Genomic DNA, 18,131 nt, shown 5'->3' on the forward strand with positions numbered 1-18,131 from the left:
TAATAATTTTATATTAATATTTTGACACATATATTAATTTATTTTTGAGTTTATTGCAATTTAACATTTGATGAGATTATAAAATAACTTATCATAGCTTATAAAGTAGTTTATAGGATAATTTTTGGTTAATTCTATTCATACATCTAATTGCTTGTTGTACTCTATGTGTGAGAAGATGTGTGTATACTCTCATGTTTTTTTTTGGTATATAATTTTTTATAAAATAGGGTAAAATAACTTGTTAATAGACTAGTTAAAAGCTAAACTTTGAGCTAACATTTAAAATAAAACCTAAATGAGATTTTACAAAGAAACAACTTAAACTACCAAATTGACTTTGGATTAAAATATATTTAAAAGTAAAAAAAATATAATTTAATTAAAGAATTATGTAATACATAAATCAATAAAAGAGAAGTACAAAATGATTATTAAACCCAAATAGCAATTTAATAGGAAAAAATATGTACACTTGAAGTATATATATTTAGTTAGACAATGTCTACAAAGGAATTGTGTATATGACCCTATATTATCACCCACTCCCTCCAAAGAAGTTCACCTTTATCCAGTTTGTTTGTTCAGCTGAAATCTGAATAGTGAATACTCCATCCACTTTTTATATTTCACGGACCTCAAAATGCCCTTTAAGCCTTTTCTTGCCCCTTCCCTTTCACGAGCATTGCCTGAAAAAGTGACCCAAAAGTTCTAGGGTTCCGTCACAAGACACCCTCCATTTGAGGTCACTTTCTTTTCTTCTTCTCCCTTCTTGAGGTGTCTGATCGCGTTAAATGCGTCCCACTCCATCTTAATTTCATTTTATTCTTTCGAGATCCGACCACTGGAAGGAATCAGCAAGTAGACGTCTATATGGGACAACAAGAACAGCTAGCTATTTCAAGAGGGAGAAAAGAAAACATCCTTGTCAAAATAATATGAAGCTTGTTTTGTTTACTCGGGAGCTCAATTTGATGGATACCCTCCAGGGATTGGTGTCGTTAGGACCAGGGAATAGGGATTCAATAGGTTGTATTTGAAAGGGAAATGTAAGTAGAATTCCACATCAATATCTTTTAGTAGCGATGGAAGACATTGTATTGTTTAAACAAGGATGGAAATGGTTGCTTTCGGAGAGCCATTGTTACACTGTCGCGGCGATGAAGGCTGCTTCTTTTTTCAGGGATAAAATCGTGATTTCTATAGCACGGCATTGGCCTAGTGTTTGCCATGGGAGTTCAAGGCTTGCTAAGCTGTTGTGGTACTTTCTGATTCAGTGGAAGGATTGTTTTGTTCGTGGATCTAGATCGCTTTTTGGTTTGGGCACTGCGGCACTTCTTGTCATCATATGGAGCTGCTTTCTTAGTTTGACATCAATGTCTTGCCTTTTCTGCGTCCTTTTAAGCATGGTAAGCTTATCAATCTCCCCATTGCAACACTTTCTATATCTTCAATCGTTGCCCTAACGCCCTAAATTCCAGTTGGGTTCTATATCGTCACTTCAACACTGTTGTTGACTTGTTTCGGATCATAGACCAATTATAGATACAGATTCATCAACAATTCGTAGTCTAGATCATTAGAGAGCTTGTAATTTAGCTAGACAAATCTGCAAAAAGGATCAACCTCCATGGTTTATTGAAATCAATCAAAGTTTGTAACATTACACATATACTTATTAAAGAATCACAAATATCTGTATTGAATTAGACCTTTTTGCTACATAAACATTGTGATTAACAGTTTTCTTATCTTCCTAGGGTGTTGCTGCTTGTGCTATTCACTACCTAGGCCACACACCTGGTATATTCATAGTAGGGCTATTTTCAATTTTAATCTTGTGGATGTATGGGAACTTTTGGATCACTGGAACATTATTTATTGTTGGAGGTATGCGATATATGTCTCTTTTACTGTTTTACAAGCTAAAAGTCTATTATTATTGTTTAATCTTTATACAATTATTTGCAGGTTACTTATTTTCTAGGAAACATGCAAGGTTGGTTGTTTTAATTGCAACCTTATATGCTCTCCATAGTGTAAAACTTCAAGTTGGATGGATTGGAATTTTGGTATCAATTAACCTTGCTTTCATATCTAATGATGCATTAAACTGTGTTCTCCAATGGTGTGATAATCTGAGTGAAAAGACACAATTTGAAGAGCAAAGTTTCACAGATTCATTTGTTGAAGATGAATTTAGAGCAGAGTCTGAGAGTGAGTTTTTTGTTCCTAATGATGAAAAAGTTGAGGAGATACATTCTGATTCAAGTAATGAAGCTGAAAAAGTACATGTAAATCCCATTGATGAATCTGAGAAAGGGAAAAGTCAATCGTATAGTTCTACAAGCACACCACAAGCTTCTACAACAATTATTGTGAACAAAGAAAAGGAATCACCTTCCATTGTTGTGATCAAAGATGATGTGAATGCAATTAATGAGATGAAAAGAATTCTTGGATGTGTTGATCATTATGAAGCTCTAGGTTTATCTCGCTACAAGAAGATTGATGCTTTGTTGTTGAAAAAGGAATATAGGAAAAAGGTGAAAATTTACCAAAATACCCCTTCCCTTTAGTGTTTCGTTTTGACTTAATCGGTTAATCACTTAATCTATACAGCTAATCACCAATCATTTACCTGTTTGCCTTTCTCCTTTTTACCTCCCAACTCCCCTCATGTTAAATTTGTGAAAATTACCAAAATACCCTTCCCTTTAGTTGTGTAAGGGGTTTTTTCTTTTTGACTTAATGACTTAATGACTTAATCTATACAGCTAATCACCAATGATTTACCTATTTGCCTTTGTCCTTTTTACCTCCCAACTCCTCTCATGTTAAATTTGTGAAAATTACCAAAATACCCTTCCCTTTAGTGTTTCGTTTTGACTTAATCGGTTAATCACTTAATCTGTACAGCTAATCACCGATCATTTACATATTTACCTTTCTCCTTTTTACCTCCCAACTCCTCTCATGTTAAATTTGTGAAAATTACCAAAATACCCTTCCTTTTTAGTTGTGTAAGGGATTGTTTCTTTTTTACTTTATGGCTTAATCACTTAATCCATACAGCTTATCACCAATCATTTACCTATTTTCCTTTCTCCTTTTTACCTCCCAACTCCTCTGATGTGAAAATTACCAAAATACCCTTTTACATGCGATTATTATCTGTTTCTTTGTGTAATTGTTTCAGGCCATGCTTGTGCATCCAGATAAGAACATGGGAAGTCCAATGGCAAGTGAATCATTTAAAAAAGTCCAATGTGCATATGAGGTGACTTCTTGTCTTCTACACTGCAAGATTCTCTAAAAATGTTTTTATTTATTTTATATATTTGGAACTGATATTTGTATGATTTTTCAGATTCTTTCTGATTCTTTGAAGAAGAGAGACTATGATGAACAGCTGAGAAAGAAAGAATCAAAGACTCTATCTCACAAGTCTCCTAGTACTTCCCATCAGGCATAACATAACATAACATAACATAACACCATATACATTCATATGATTATATTTATATATGTATATTATTATTAAATATTAATTTTCTTTAATAAATAATAATTCAGGAAAATGATGATTACTGTTCTGTGGAATCGAGGCGAATACAGTGCACAAAATGTGGCCTTTCACATATATGGATATGTACAAATCGGATCAAGTTGAAAGCAAGATGGTGTCAGGTTAAAAAAAAAACAAAAAAAAATATTAATTAATTTAATAATTAATACCCTCTTTGGAGAATTTAAGGAAAAAACTTGTTAATGTTACAGGATTGCTGTCAATATCATCAAGCTAAAGATGGGGATGGCTGGGTGGAATACAAAGGCTCACTCAGCTTTGATGGACCTCATAAGGTTTTTTTTTTTTTAAAATTTTTTTTTTTCAAGAATTCAAATCTTGAAATTTGAATTATTTATATGTAAAAATTGATTTAGGTGGAAATACCTCGTGCTTTTGTTTGTGCTGAGAGCAAGATCTTTGACGTTTCAGAATGGGCTATTTGCCAGGTTGGTTTTACTTTATTATTATTGTTATTAAATTAAATTTGATAAATAAAATAAAAAATAAAAAATGTTATATCAGGGAATGGGGTGTAGACCAAATACACATCGTCCAACATTTCATGTAAACATGGTTGGATTAGAGAAACCTCAAAGGTCAAACTCAAGTCGTTATCCATGGGATTTAGATGCTCAAATGGCTGATGAAGAAGAGGATTTTGAATTATGGCTTAAACAAGCACTTGCGTCTGGTTTATTTAGTGAAACCTCAAAACGTAGAAAAAGTTGGGGACCCTTTAAGTTGCCTCAAAAGAAAGGAAAGAAACAATGGAATCGTATGTCACAATGACCATTCTACCCCCCTACCTACCAACCCAAAAAAAAAGAAAGAAAAAGGAATGGGATTGTTGTAAATAGAGTTGTGTTTTGTGGCCAAAATGTATGGGTCATGTGCATTAATTAGATTTGATGATGAATGTTTGTTAATAAACTACACTGAACATCCAAACTTTTTCTGTAATTTAAACAGACTCCTTGAATCTTGATGCGTCTTTTTTCATTTTTAGTTTTTTTTTTTTTTTTTATGAGATTCACAAATAATAAAATACAAACAATAAAACTTATGTAATCATCACTAAATGGATTTGATTAGTATAAAATTACTTGTAAAATTTCAAGTATGGAATCTAATAAAATTATTTATTATTTTCGAAATTGATTTGGAAATTGACACCCCATAATCCCTTGGCTACATTGGATCCTAAACTGCCGACTAAAATTATTTATTATTTTATCAAAATCCATCGTGGAGTTAGATGAATTTGAGGCGTATGAGAGGTAAGAAAAAGGACAAATTATTAAGACAAATTTCGAATGTTTGTTTGGATAATGGTCGTAAATGAGTAAGGTAGATTATAATTAGAAGTTTGTATGTTTTTCCTTGAGATAAAGAGAATAACATCATATCATGTGGAGTATAGAAAGTAAGAAGATACAACAAAACAAATGGTAACTAGCATGACCTGTTTGTCCTTTGTGAGGGTTATAGAATCATCGGCAAAGCAATATTCTCTTTGTCTATGTCTTTCGGATAGTGTTTGCTAAGTAGTAATCATATAATGAATGGAATGTTGAATTACACCAGAATGGAAATTTCCAGTTTATTTAGCATAAAAGAATGGAATTGAGATTGATTATTCAGGAGAATGTATGTTTTTTTTTTCACGGAATTATGTTTATTACACTTTAGAACTACAAAATTATGTTTATTACATCTTAAGGATATATCTTTTGATTATTTAAAATACATAGCGTACACACTTTTAAGCACATGCTAATACAATATATTGATTTTTTTTGGAACAACAAACTAATCTAGTTATAAATTACCACTTATGTCTCCAACGAGACTTAAACCAATGACCTCTCAGTTGAAAGAGACAGAGAGTCATTCTTTACCGTTAAGCCAAAGACCATTTAATATATAATATATTGATTAATTTCATTATCTTGTTGGTTTCGTTACTTCATTTGTTCCATTTCTTTTTATGATTCATTTCATTATCTCATTGATTAATTTCATTCTATGTTTTATATATCATTAAGCTGTAATGACAAGTAAAAATGTTTATATTAGAATGTACATCACTATAACATTTTTTTGGAACACGTATTTTAATGGTGGATCCCTCCGTGGCTCCATATCTTACCTACGTTATTGTGTTGTACATCGTTTGTTGTACAGGCCTAATACTTAGCATATATCATGTTAGCCCAATTGTAATTTTTTTTTTATATATTATCATTTTAATGGAATAAGGATATATTCCAAATGACATGATATTTCCGTTATTTCTCGGATCTACATCGGCTGCCGACAGTGTTGGGTGACAACAAAACAAGTTAAGCACTTCAGACAAATATCAAAACAAACTTCGGTGAACTTGCGAAAATAATTTTTTTGAAAGTGTAAATCAAGTTAACACAATATTTAACGTGGTTCGGTCAAGTTGACCTACATCCACAGGCAAACGAGAGAGAGAGAGAGAGAGAGAGAGAGAGAGAGAGAGAGAGAGAGAGAGAGAGAGAGAGAGAGAGAGAGAGAGAGAGAGAGAGAGAGAGAGAGAGAATTTTATTAACTTCCAAGAACAATTACAATCACACAAATGTTACACCTCACTTGAGCTCTCAAAACAAAAGAATCTCTATTGCTTACTAACTGCTCCAAAAGAGTGCTCTCAACCTCACAATGATTACTCTATTGAAATTTTTGCATATTCATAATGATGGAGATATGAGTCTATTTATATTTGAGGGATTATACCTAAAACCCTAATGGGCTAAGCCCATTGGCCCATAGGCCCATGAAATGTGACAATCAATCATATCCCACCATGCAACATCTTCTGGAACATTCTTCCATGTCATACAACCCATGAGCATCAACAACAGACATGATGGAGCACCATGTGCCATACAAGTGGCATATCATGAACACTAATGGCCCAACATCCATCATGGTGGCACAACATGGTGTAATCCTCAAGCAATACCAACTTCTGAGCATCGTTGAATGATCTTGAGCGTCACAGAGGACTTCATAGCATACTTGGCTCATCAGGGATACCATGACTCATCAAGGAACAAAAAATGGCCCATCTTACACCATGATGTCACAACATGTGCAAGGATGGCGCAAAAACTTCTAGTTTGGAGCAACATCATCATCTTGGCACAACAACAACATGCATTGGCGCAACACGACCATGCTTGGTGTAACAACATACTCCATGGCACAACAGGAGTACCTCATGGCGCAAGAGAGGTACCACATGGCGCAAGAAGGAGTGCCCTTGGCGCAACAACATCCTTCTTGGCCCAACCCTTCAACAGATGGCGCAACAAGGTTCCCTTGGTGCTCCATATCACTTCCAAGTGCTCCAAACCTCTTCCAGATGCTCCAAACCCCCTTCTATATGATCCATTCCTTTGTCAGACGATCCATTCCCTTCTCAGATGATCTGTTCCTTTGTCACATGCTCCATGAACCTCAAGTGCTCCATGAACATGATCCAAATGCTCCATGCTAGACAAGACTTCATACCTTAACAAACACACTCTTCACGACCACTATCCACCCCATCCTTCTTTTTATTCTTGTTTTCTACTGCCTCTTTTCTTTAATGGCAACCAACAACACAACATCAAACACAAAACCCTATGACATTAAAAATATTGTTACCATCATCCTTAATCTCTCACTGAATGACGTGTGGAGATAACTCTTTGAAACCCTTTGCACATAATACGATGTCGTTGATTGCCACCACAACACCATCAACCCTACCGGAACCAATGATGATGAAAGGTTCAAGCTAGATTTGTTGGTTAAAATCTGGATCTACGACATGATCACACAATCTCAACATGACACTCAAGGAAGGTCCCCCAACAAGATCCGCTTAGACTAGTCTCGAAGCTCTCTTCCAAGAAAAAAAGATGTTTGTGCCATTAAGCTAGATGATGAACTGTGCTCCATGGTTCTTGGAGATTGATCCATCACATAATATTGTAAGAAGATAAAGCTGATTTTCAAACTTCTCGTGAATATTTTGGAGTGTGTTCTCGTCACCTACATCATTAATGGGCATTTCAAACAATATGACATAACAATGGTCATCTACTACTATACTCCCATCCTTACATTCTTATAGGTTCACTCACCTCAATTACTTAAAAGAAAAAATAATGGGTCGCTCTTAACCTCCACTACCAGCCTAAAGTGGCCACACATCATTGCATATAGTCCTTCACACATCCTCTCAAACTCCTGAAATTCAAACATGCAATTTCGACAACTCTATACATGATGGAAATAATACGACCCTTAAACCTTTGTAATGGTCAATTTGATAATTGACACCCTTCTTTATCACCTTAGGTGGATAAGACATCATCGAGATACCCATGGATTCCATTTGGGTTCCTATGGAATCCCTAAACTAGTCAGCACCGCTGCTATATGCCATCTCTCGAAATCCTGCCACTGCCAGACAACATAGGTACCACCACACCAATAGTCTTGACAAATGACGTCGCATCGGCTTAGATAAGCATTCTCAACGCACCAACGAGTGTAACACCGAACCAATGGCAATTTTTTTTTCCTTCCATGCTACTTTCACCGACTTGTCATCCCTTTCCCCTTTGTGGTGATGGTTCTTGTTGCTTATGATGATCAAGCAGCAAACCTTGCTCATGCTTCCAACAAACATGCATTTTAATGACCAATATGATGTCGGTTGGCACATGGACATCGATGCCACTTCTCATCTTGCCTTGGACTTAGTAATCCTAATATTCCTTAACTCTAAAATCACCATTAATTTAGTTTTGTTAGTAATGCTTTCATATCCATGTCATTAATACCAACCAAACCTATATACCCAGTTATGTCCTTATCATGCGTAACATTATTAGAAACCTCATATATGCCTGACAACTTACTAAGGACAATTAAATTTCTATTGAATTTGACAAGTTTGGCCTTTTATGAAGGACCTTCACACACCTCAAGTACTTCTCAGATGTGATAGATCATGCGATCTCTACCCAATCACGTCTGTTTATCGATCTCCCATTGATTTCCTTGTTTCAAGAGCCGCTTTATGGAATCAAAGACTTGGACATCCTAATATTAATGTCCTCTTGTCTTTAGTTTATCAAATTTAATATTTTGCATAAGTTTAATATATACATCTCTTATCAAGCTATTTAACTTTAAAAACATGCGTACCTTCCATTTAGTTCTTCCAACTCTTGTGTTTATGATGTTTTTGAAACAATGCATTCATTTTTATTGACATCTCTTATCATGTACCTAGTGTGAGTGGAATAAAATACTATATCTTTTATGGGTTTATCATATGACATACTCTCATTTTGAAACAATGTATTTTGATTTTAGATTTTAAACGTTAATGCTTAAATATGTTGAACACTCGTTAATTAGGGTTATGTGTAATAGATTTCCATATATAGATACATAATTTAGAGAGGCCCATATACTATACAAAGGGAAATTAAGAGAACAGTTACAATTTAACACACCCATGTAGTTTAATCAGGAGGTTCTAGTATGTGTAACATCCTCTTTCCAGGTATTCATTTATGAGTTTTAGCTATTTATTTTTGTTTATTTGGAATGGCCATGACGTGGCATTGGGAGTGCCACTGCGTGGCACTTTATTGATGAGAAATGCGCATCCACAACTGGTCACGACGTGGCGTTATGTTTGCCATGGCATGGCAACCGTTTAGGCCTAAAACCCTAATTTCAGGATTGATGCCCTATTTAAGGGTACTAACTCCTAGGATTGCCTAATTTGATAGCCTCCACCCTATGAAAATGAAACCCATCTAAAACCTAGCCTCAATTTATGTCTTTTGAGTGCTTGAACTCCATTCTTGTGAAGCTTAAAGGAAGAAAGAGCTCTTGGTGTTGCTTGTGAGTATGGTTGTAGCTTAGACCTATCATCTTCATCTCATTTCTAACTCATTGGAGGCATAAAGTCTCTACCTTGCTCATTATTTCTCTTGATCTAGTTCTAGGTCATTTTATGAGATTTTGGTCCCAAATCTTCTTGTTCTTGGAGTTTGAGTGATCTACAAAACCCTTGAGTGCATCTTTTAGCTTCTAGACCTTGGGATTGGCTGGAAAGTTGGCTTGCATGGCTTATTGATTGAGTCCATGCCTTGGTGTTGTCATTAAGGACTTAGAACTTGAGATCTTTTTATAATGGATAAAGTTGGAAAATTTATCCATCAAGACCTTGAAAGGAACCAACTTTAAGCTTTAGAGCTATTGGGATTGAGTATAATAGCTTAATCCTTTAAGCTGTTGGTGCTCAGTACCTACGGTGTGGCTACCAGTTGCCACGACGTGGCGATTGGTGTTTCCGTGACCATTTCACCTGGACTTTGCCACGATGTGGCATTGGGTGGCCACGACATGGGAATTGACTTATTGCTGATTGTTTTATCTTGGAGTGCCCACGACGTGGCCTATGAGTGGCCACAATGTGGAGACCTGACAAAGTTGACTTTGACAATTGACTTTTGACCATGGTTGACTTTTAGTCAATTAGGGGGTCATGTAGTGTAGACTAAGTGCATACTCCCTTATTACTGATTAAGTATTCATATTACCAGTTTTCATTGCATGAGAGCTGTTGTGCTTTAGCTTCTACCTACCATGTGATTCCTCTCATTATACTATAGGACAATAGGTGTTGTTTGTGTGTGTATCTATGTGACTATTGTTGGTATGATTGTATGTTGCATACATGGAGCTGATCTGGGCTCGGAGTCACTAAGGACTCGGGGTTGATACAAACCTGACGGAGTCGATCTGGACTGAGAGTCATTATGTACTCAGGGTTGATACGTACCCGTGGTTGTTATGTACCCGATATAGTTATATGTTGTTATATATGGTGTATGTGGTATTTTGGGGGAACTCATTAAGCTTCATGCTTACAGTTGTTGATATATTGTGTTTTAGGTACTTCAAATGATTACGGGAAGGTAAAGTCTTGATTATACACATCCAATCACAACTTCTGTGATTCCGCATGTTTAGATACTCTGATATTTTAGGACGATTGTATTTGATACTTGTGTTTTTCTTGACTTGGTGTTTGAAAACAATATTTTATCCTTTATTAAAAATGATTTGTTTTTTGAAAATAGGACGTTACAAGTTGGTATTAGAGCCATGATTTGATGGATTTGGATGAACACTCGTGGGATTCCAAACTTAAACTAGGATCTGAGATTTTTTTTTCATATAAACTTGTTTTTAGTAGTATTGAATTTCAAGGGAGAAGAAAGGAGGAAGCGATGTGTACAATCAACTTGAGCTCGAAAGTGATCTCCCAAACTACCCATACTTGTGTTTTGATGTATTTGAGTTATTGCATGAACTGATAGAAATGCATGCTAGAGATAGGCTAAGGGTCCCTCAAGAAGTGCATAATAGAGTTGGCTGAATTCCGATGCCTTTTTGCCTTGGATATTACTTGTGTTGCTTTATTAGAATGGAAAATAAGATTATTAATTACTTTTCATATGCTTTAGGGTTGTACATAATTAGGGTTTTTATAGCCTTAGAATGCTTGGTTTGGCCTTGCTTCCCGTTCTTTGTTTGGTTGTGGGCGTGAGGTAGAATCATTTATTCGATCGTCTATCAAGTCCTAGATTATGTACAATTGGCATTCGTGAAGTAATTGGCGAGCTTAGCCTAGATTCTGGTGGAGTGGAGTGGTGGTCGAGAAGGAACCTAGAATGAGTAGCTAGGTGCTTAGTAGTGGTCTTGTAGGACCCTTAGGTATGTGTGTGTGGATACACCTAGCTTAGAGTGAGTTGGTGACTTAGGACTTTGGGAGGATAGCCTGAATCAACTACGAATAGGTGTGGAAGGTAGTATGGGTCCATACTACTGAAAGCACATGATCCGTATGTGATTCGGGAAGAACCCTGGGGTACTGTGGAACTTGTAAGAGTGTATATAATGTATGTGTACAATTTAGTTTTGTTATTGACCTCTTCCTTGTGTGTTTCAGTATGGTGACGACTACCCGAGGTTTTGGTTCCAAGGATCCGGAGAGTCTGTGTACTAGTGATGATGGGATCCGTAGGATTGTTGTCGATGAGGTGTCTGCGACAATCAAGGATACTATTCTAGATATGTTTGGATCTATCAAGACCACTATGGTTGAGTTATTTTATGAGCGTTATGCATTCGTCAATGAGGCTGCTGCTTCCATAGCCATTGCAACTGTTGCTGCTGCTAGAACGCATGACGGTGATTCGATATTGTACCGAGAGTTCAACAACATGAAGCCTCCTGAGTTCGATGGGGTCAAGGACCCGATTGCTACTATGAAGACCACTATTATTAAGTTGGGTCTATCAAAAAACAGGGAGACTATTCCAAAGATGTTTGGGTCTATCAAGATCGCTATTATTGAATTGTTTGATGAGCGCTATGCTGCCGTCAACGAGGGCAGCCGTAGCCACTGTAGTTGTTGCTGCTGCTAGAACACATGAGGGTGATTCAATGTTATATCGGGAGTTTAGAAACATGAAGCCTCCTGAGTTCGATGGGGTTAAGGACCCGATTGATACTATGATATGAGTCTCTGATGTTGAGGGATTCTTCTACACTTGTTCATGTCTAGAGAATCTGAAGGTCCGTTTCACGTTGAACCTTCTTCGCTTGGGAGCGAAGGATTGGTGGAAGTTTGTGACAGTAGATTACTCTCCAACGGAGCGGTCCACTGTGAATTTGGATCAGTTTAATGAGATGTTCCATACTGAGTTTGTTCCACTAGTGGAGAGGGAGCGACTGGCTCAGTAGTTCCTATCATAGCCACTATAACTGTTGCTACTACTAGAAGGCATGAGGGTGATTCGATGTTGTACCAAGAGTTTAACAACATGAAGCCTCCTGATTTCGATGGGGCCAAGGACCCAATTGCTTCTATGATATGGGTCTTTGATGTTGAGGGATGCATCTACACTTGTTCATGTCTGGAGAATCTGAAGGTTTGTTTTGCGCTAAACCTCTTCGCCTGAGAGCGAAGGACTGGTGGAAGTTTGTGACGGTGGATTACTCTCCAACGGAGCGGTCTACTATGACTTGAGATCAATTTACTAAGATGTTCCATGCTAAGTTTGTGCCATTAGTGGAGAGGGAGCGACTGGCTCAAGATTTCCTTTCACTCAGGCAAGTGATAGAGATGATGACTGAGATTACTAGGATGTTTCAAAAGAGGGACCTATTCTGCCCTGAGTATGCGTCCTATGAGAAGGTGAGGATGGCCCGATTATTGAGAATACCCAAGAAGGACATCCGAGATTCCATGAAGAAAATCCAGTATCGAACATTGGCTGAGCTACATACCAATGCCAGGAGGAGAGATCTTGAGCTGGAGACACATGTAAGAGAGGTGGAGGTGGAGGCGTAGCAGAGAGATAGGAGGCCAGTGAAATTGCAACCGATGACTAAGCAGTTAAAGCTTACTGATCCGAGACCAGTAGGTCAGAGGATCCGTACTTGTAGTAAGTGCGGTAAGGGTCATGAGGGCCCCTATCGGGCAGGGACGGTATGCTATAAGTGTGGCAAAAAGGGATACGTTGCAAAGGATTGTCCTTCGGGTCTTCGAGTCTAATACAATGGAAACCAGACGGGCCATATGAATGTCAATTTCCACTGCTTACATCGAGGCTAGTTCAGACTCCTGCTCCTACGACCCTGCGCATTACTGATGGTCGGCAAGGGAAAGTCGAGGTCTCGAAGGCCTAAGGGAGAGCTTTTCAGTTGACAGTAGAGGAGGATAGGGTGGTGCGGGATGTCGTTGCTGGTATGTATTCCTTTATATTTATGTTGTCTTACTGTATGCATGCTTATGATTGTGATTTTGTTAGGTACATTTCTTGTGAATTATGTACCTTCTTTAGTGATATTCGACTTGGGTGCGAGTCGGTCGTTTGTGTTGACATCTTTTAGTAGAGGCTTTAGTGTTCTCCATGAGACTTTGGATCAAAATTAGAGAGTAGATATTACAGATGAGTAATCGATTTCATCCTCTGATGTTTACCGTGGTTACATATTGGAGATTTTTTGTAATGTCCGAGATTTATAAGGTATTATTTTTATCTATATAAGGTTAATGGATTGAATTGGCTTGGGCGTGGACCATTGGGTCCTTATGATTGGCTGATAAGTATCGTAGGCAGGGTGTACTATGCCATGTACGCTCAGCGTACTCATGAGATGAAGGCGTGGATGCCATGCACGTACGCCCAACATACCAAAGGGTACGTACAACATACGCATGCAAACTCTAAAACCCTAAAATTTAGGGTTTGTACCCTATTTAAAAAACCTATATTCTTCAATGCCCTTACCCTCTCAGCCTCCCTTGCCCTCTCAGTGCCCAACTCGAACCCTAATCCTCTTGTTTGTATTTTGGAGCTTACTTTGAGTTTTTGGTGTAACTTTGGTGATTTTGAAGAAGAAGGAGTTTGAAGAAGGAGTAAGGACTTGAAGAAAGCTTGTAGATCCAGGAGATTAGCACCATGCCTGACTCATTTGAGGTATCAAGCTTCAAACTTGACCATTGCATGCTTAGTTATAGTGTTAGGGTGTTTTATGGGTTATTTTGACTCCATTGTTGAGGTTTCTTGTATCTTAATAGTTCCAGACCATAAGAACTGCCTTTGGAGCTCTTGGAAGCATTGAGTCATAAAAATTGGACCTTGATGGTTAAGCCACAACCATGCAAGTGTTTGACAGTCACAAAGTTAGTTTAAGGACTTAATTCATGTTTTAACCCCCTTCTATGCATGGAAAGACATAAAGTTTGTACCTTTATGGATTAGGACGTCTTAAAGGACCTGGATCTATGTTTTGGACGTTAGGACTTAATGGATTAAGTCACGAATGTAGTCCCAAGGAAGCTGGCCAGTACGCTAGGTGTACACCCTGGTATGCTGCACATACTGGGTTAACTTCCCGCTTTTGGTCAAGGCCAGCGTACATTGGGCGTACGTGCCAGGTATGTCACGCGTACACATGCAGGGTGACGTATATCGATTTTTGGGCCTTAGAAGTTTGGGTCTGGATTGTTGGGCCTCATGGACCACTGTGGAGTAGAGTCTCTGGGCCTAGAACTGAGATTTAAAGGATTGAACCTTTTGGGCCATTCAAATTATTTATTTTGGGCTAAGGATTTATTGGGATTTCGATAAGGTCCATTTGAGGAGTTGGGCCCAATTCAGAAAATTGGGCAATTGGTGGGCCACTTGTGGGTTTGGGAAGACTATTTAGATTTGGGGCCTTTCATGTTATGGTGTTGGGCCCGAGGCATTGTGTGACAACCGAAATCTTCATTCGGTAAAACCCTAGAGTAAATCATTTCAAATTATAAGTCAAGATCACTTTTATTGGTTTTTAGAAAATTTAAAGTTCGTTTGATTATTTTAATAATTAATCTTTAAACGAACGGGTGAAAGGATGTGCCGACTCGAGTCCTGAAATTTCAAAAGCGCGAATACCACGTAGATTAGAAGTTCACGGCCAAAATTTTATGTTTGGGTCTTAATTTACCCCAAAAACCGTAAACTCATGCTTAAGCATGAGTTTACTCCCCAAGACACTTCATTTCTCATTTGTAAACTCAAGAGTAAACTCCAAAACTCTCTCAAGTATCATCCAAGTTTTTGTTCAATATCTTTAATCTAGTAAGTGTTTCTAGCTCTTTCAAGTTAGTATATCACTTAATCTAGTGATTTTACATCTTTTCATCCATCCATTTATGTGTTTTGACTAGATTTCCAAAACACCAAGAACACCAAGAACACACACTAGTGTTCTTGGGCCCTTAGCACCTTTTCAAGCTTCTAACTAGTAAGTACTCCAACCCTAGTGTATTGATCAACTTATTAACTTATCATACATCAAGAAAATGTCCCAAAAACACCAAGATCATGGAGTTTACGGTCCAAGGAGTTCTTGGACCGTGAACCCCAAATAAAGGTGCTAAAGTGTGCCAAAGTGTGCTTTAACTTACCCTTAGCCTTGGGTATTAACTTAGAATCCTTACTTGATGTGTTTAGCACCTAAAAACCACCAAAATAACTCACTTATATGTGTTTACAGTTTGGGGATCTCCCAAAACTGTAAACACCCCAAATAGGTGTAAAAAATGGCCCTAGTCCCTTCACAAGCTTAGGAAACTAGTCTAGATTTATTCCTTTTTATGCTTGGGGCTTGAAAACATCAAAATACCTTAGTACATAGAGTTTACGGTAGTAAACTCATGGAGAAATGGTCCATGGACCGTAAACTCCATTTAGGAGTGTATTGATGGCACAAAACATTTCCTAAGGCCTAAACATGAAGTAGGAATGCTTGGAATAGCTTAGAAGACTTCAAAACAACAAATGGTCAAAAGGTTAGGAGCTTACAGCTGTAAACTCAAGATTTTACGACCGTAAACTCAAGGGGTGTTGGTCTTTAGGGAGTAAACTCATTTTAGGGGTTCCCTTGAACCCTAAAACCCAATAGCCTTGCCCTACAACACTTAGATGCAATCCTTGAGACTTATAACACTTGTATAAGGTGTTTAGCATGTCCTAGGGTGTCTTGACTTTGTTTATTAGTTGTTTAAAGACTAATTGGATACATATATGTAATATTATATGTTAACTAGGATCATAGAGTGTGTTCAAGACTTCAGTTGACACCTAGCAGTCCTACATCTTCAATTCATCCGTACCACTCACTACAGGTGAGTTCGTACCCCTTAATCAATGTTTCAAATGTTTTTAAATGTTTTATAGGGGGGGATACAAGTAGAATCATGTTATTTATTATATCAATCACATGCGATTAATAAGCAACATTCAAATGATTTACTACTCATTAGCTGTTTTACCAAACAGTTTTCTTCAGATGATTTTTCATAAACGTTTTATATGTTTAGAACTCCTTATTAAACTGTTCATTATACACTCTATGTTTCATTTCAAACTCATTTACAATTGTGTTTCAAACAAATGTTTCTTTATACTTAAACTGTTTTATCAAACAAATACTTTCAACCCGTTTTATAGGTTGACATCAAGTCGACCTTTTCTTAGATAGTAATCATGTTCAAAGGTGTTACAAAACTTATTTTATGCTTTTATATTATCAATTGCATGCCTATATATGTATAGTTATATAAGAAATGTTTAAAGGACTTAGGAAGACTATCCGCTTTATTTCCTTTTCACCGTTGGGATGTGGTCTGGTGGGTATCAGGTATCCGTCCGAGGGTCGTTTAAATATTAGTTATGTATCATGTGTACATATATAGGCATAAAGGTTCTTCCAGTCAATTCAATACCCTTGGGTAGCAAGGGTATACTTCCATGTTCATACGTACAAGTTATATTACTAGTAAACTACAATAGGCGTAGTTTAGGGTTTTACTAATACTAATACTAGAACAATGAGTCATACAAAAAGTAAGTTCATACATGAGTTATAATACATAGTGAAGAGAAACAAACATAATACATAGTGAAGAGAAACAAACATAATACATAGTGATGAGAAACAAACATAATACATAGTGAAGAGAAACAAACATAATACATAGTGATGAGAAACAAACATAATACATAGTGATGAGAAACAAACATACATGCTAGATAAAGAGAGAACACACGGTACAGCTAGCACACGTAGAACATTACAATACACTACTATACTATTACATGATTACACTTACATGAGTACGTTTACATAAGATACGTTTACATGAGTGCGTTTACATATACGATAATAGAACATACATCACTAGGTGCTATAGCATGGAACGGTTTCAGGATCTAACTATACCAATGAATCACAATGCATTGTGATAGTTATATTGGGTATAAGTGATCATAGTAATGTGGATGTTCACGGCTTGCAGATATGCAGGGGTCGTGTATGGGTCCCAAAATCCCTTTGACAGGGAGCGTCTAGCCTGGGATCTAGCCATCACATTATGCCTTATCCCTCAAATAAGGCAATATTAGTACAAAAGTAGTCACTTATTACAAACACTATAGTACTTATGAGATTACAATAGGTTAAAGGTAGTTAGTACGGTTGTAGTTATTTGATACTACACCATAGTACTATTTCATTTTCCCATTACATTCACTTCGTGAACATTCACACGATGTACGGTAATGTAGAAGCTATATTTTTGGTTAATGATAGTCAGATTTGGGAAAATACACACTCTTACAGGAGACACACACAGATACTAGATGCCTCGGTAGAAGGCTACTCTCAGTAGGAAGCATAGGGCTCCTAGGATGTTTAAAACGTTTTCATACTTACATTTCAAATACATACAAATACTTACATTTCATTCGTACAAATACTTACAATTCATATACATACAAATACTTACATACAAATTATGACACTAAAATACTTATGATCTCACCACATTTAAAGCTGATACTCGCTTTCAAAATAACTTGTATCCTCAGGTCAACAGTAGACAGGTACC

At 37.0% G+C, this 18,131-nt stretch overlaps 1 protein-coding gene across 1 annotated transcript; it reads left to right on the plus strand.

Moving 5' to 3' along the window:
- Positions 1-550: 550 nt before the first annotated feature.
- Positions 551-4,570, plus strand: LOC111895545 (uncharacterized). The gene is made up of 9 exons (XM_023891629.3): positions 551-1,409; positions 1,761-1,890; positions 1,972-2,546; positions 3,200-3,280; positions 3,371-3,469; positions 3,577-3,690; positions 3,781-3,864; positions 3,946-4,017; positions 4,094-4,570. The coding sequence occupies exons 1-9, from the start codon at positions 1,086-1,088 to the stop codon at positions 4,358-4,360; spliced, it is 1,746 nt and encodes a 581-aa protein (XP_023747397.1). The 5' UTR covers positions 551-1,085; the 3' UTR covers positions 4,361-4,570.
- The last annotated feature ends 13,561 nt before the right edge of the window (positions 4,571-18,131 follow it).

The sequence above is a fragment of the Lactuca sativa genome, chromosome 9 (assembly GCF_002870075.4).
Source record: "Lactuca sativa cultivar Salinas chromosome 9, Lsat_Salinas_v11, whole genome shotgun sequence".
NCBI classification, from domain to species: domain Eukaryota; kingdom Viridiplantae; phylum Streptophyta; class Magnoliopsida; order Asterales; family Asteraceae; genus Lactuca; species Lactuca sativa.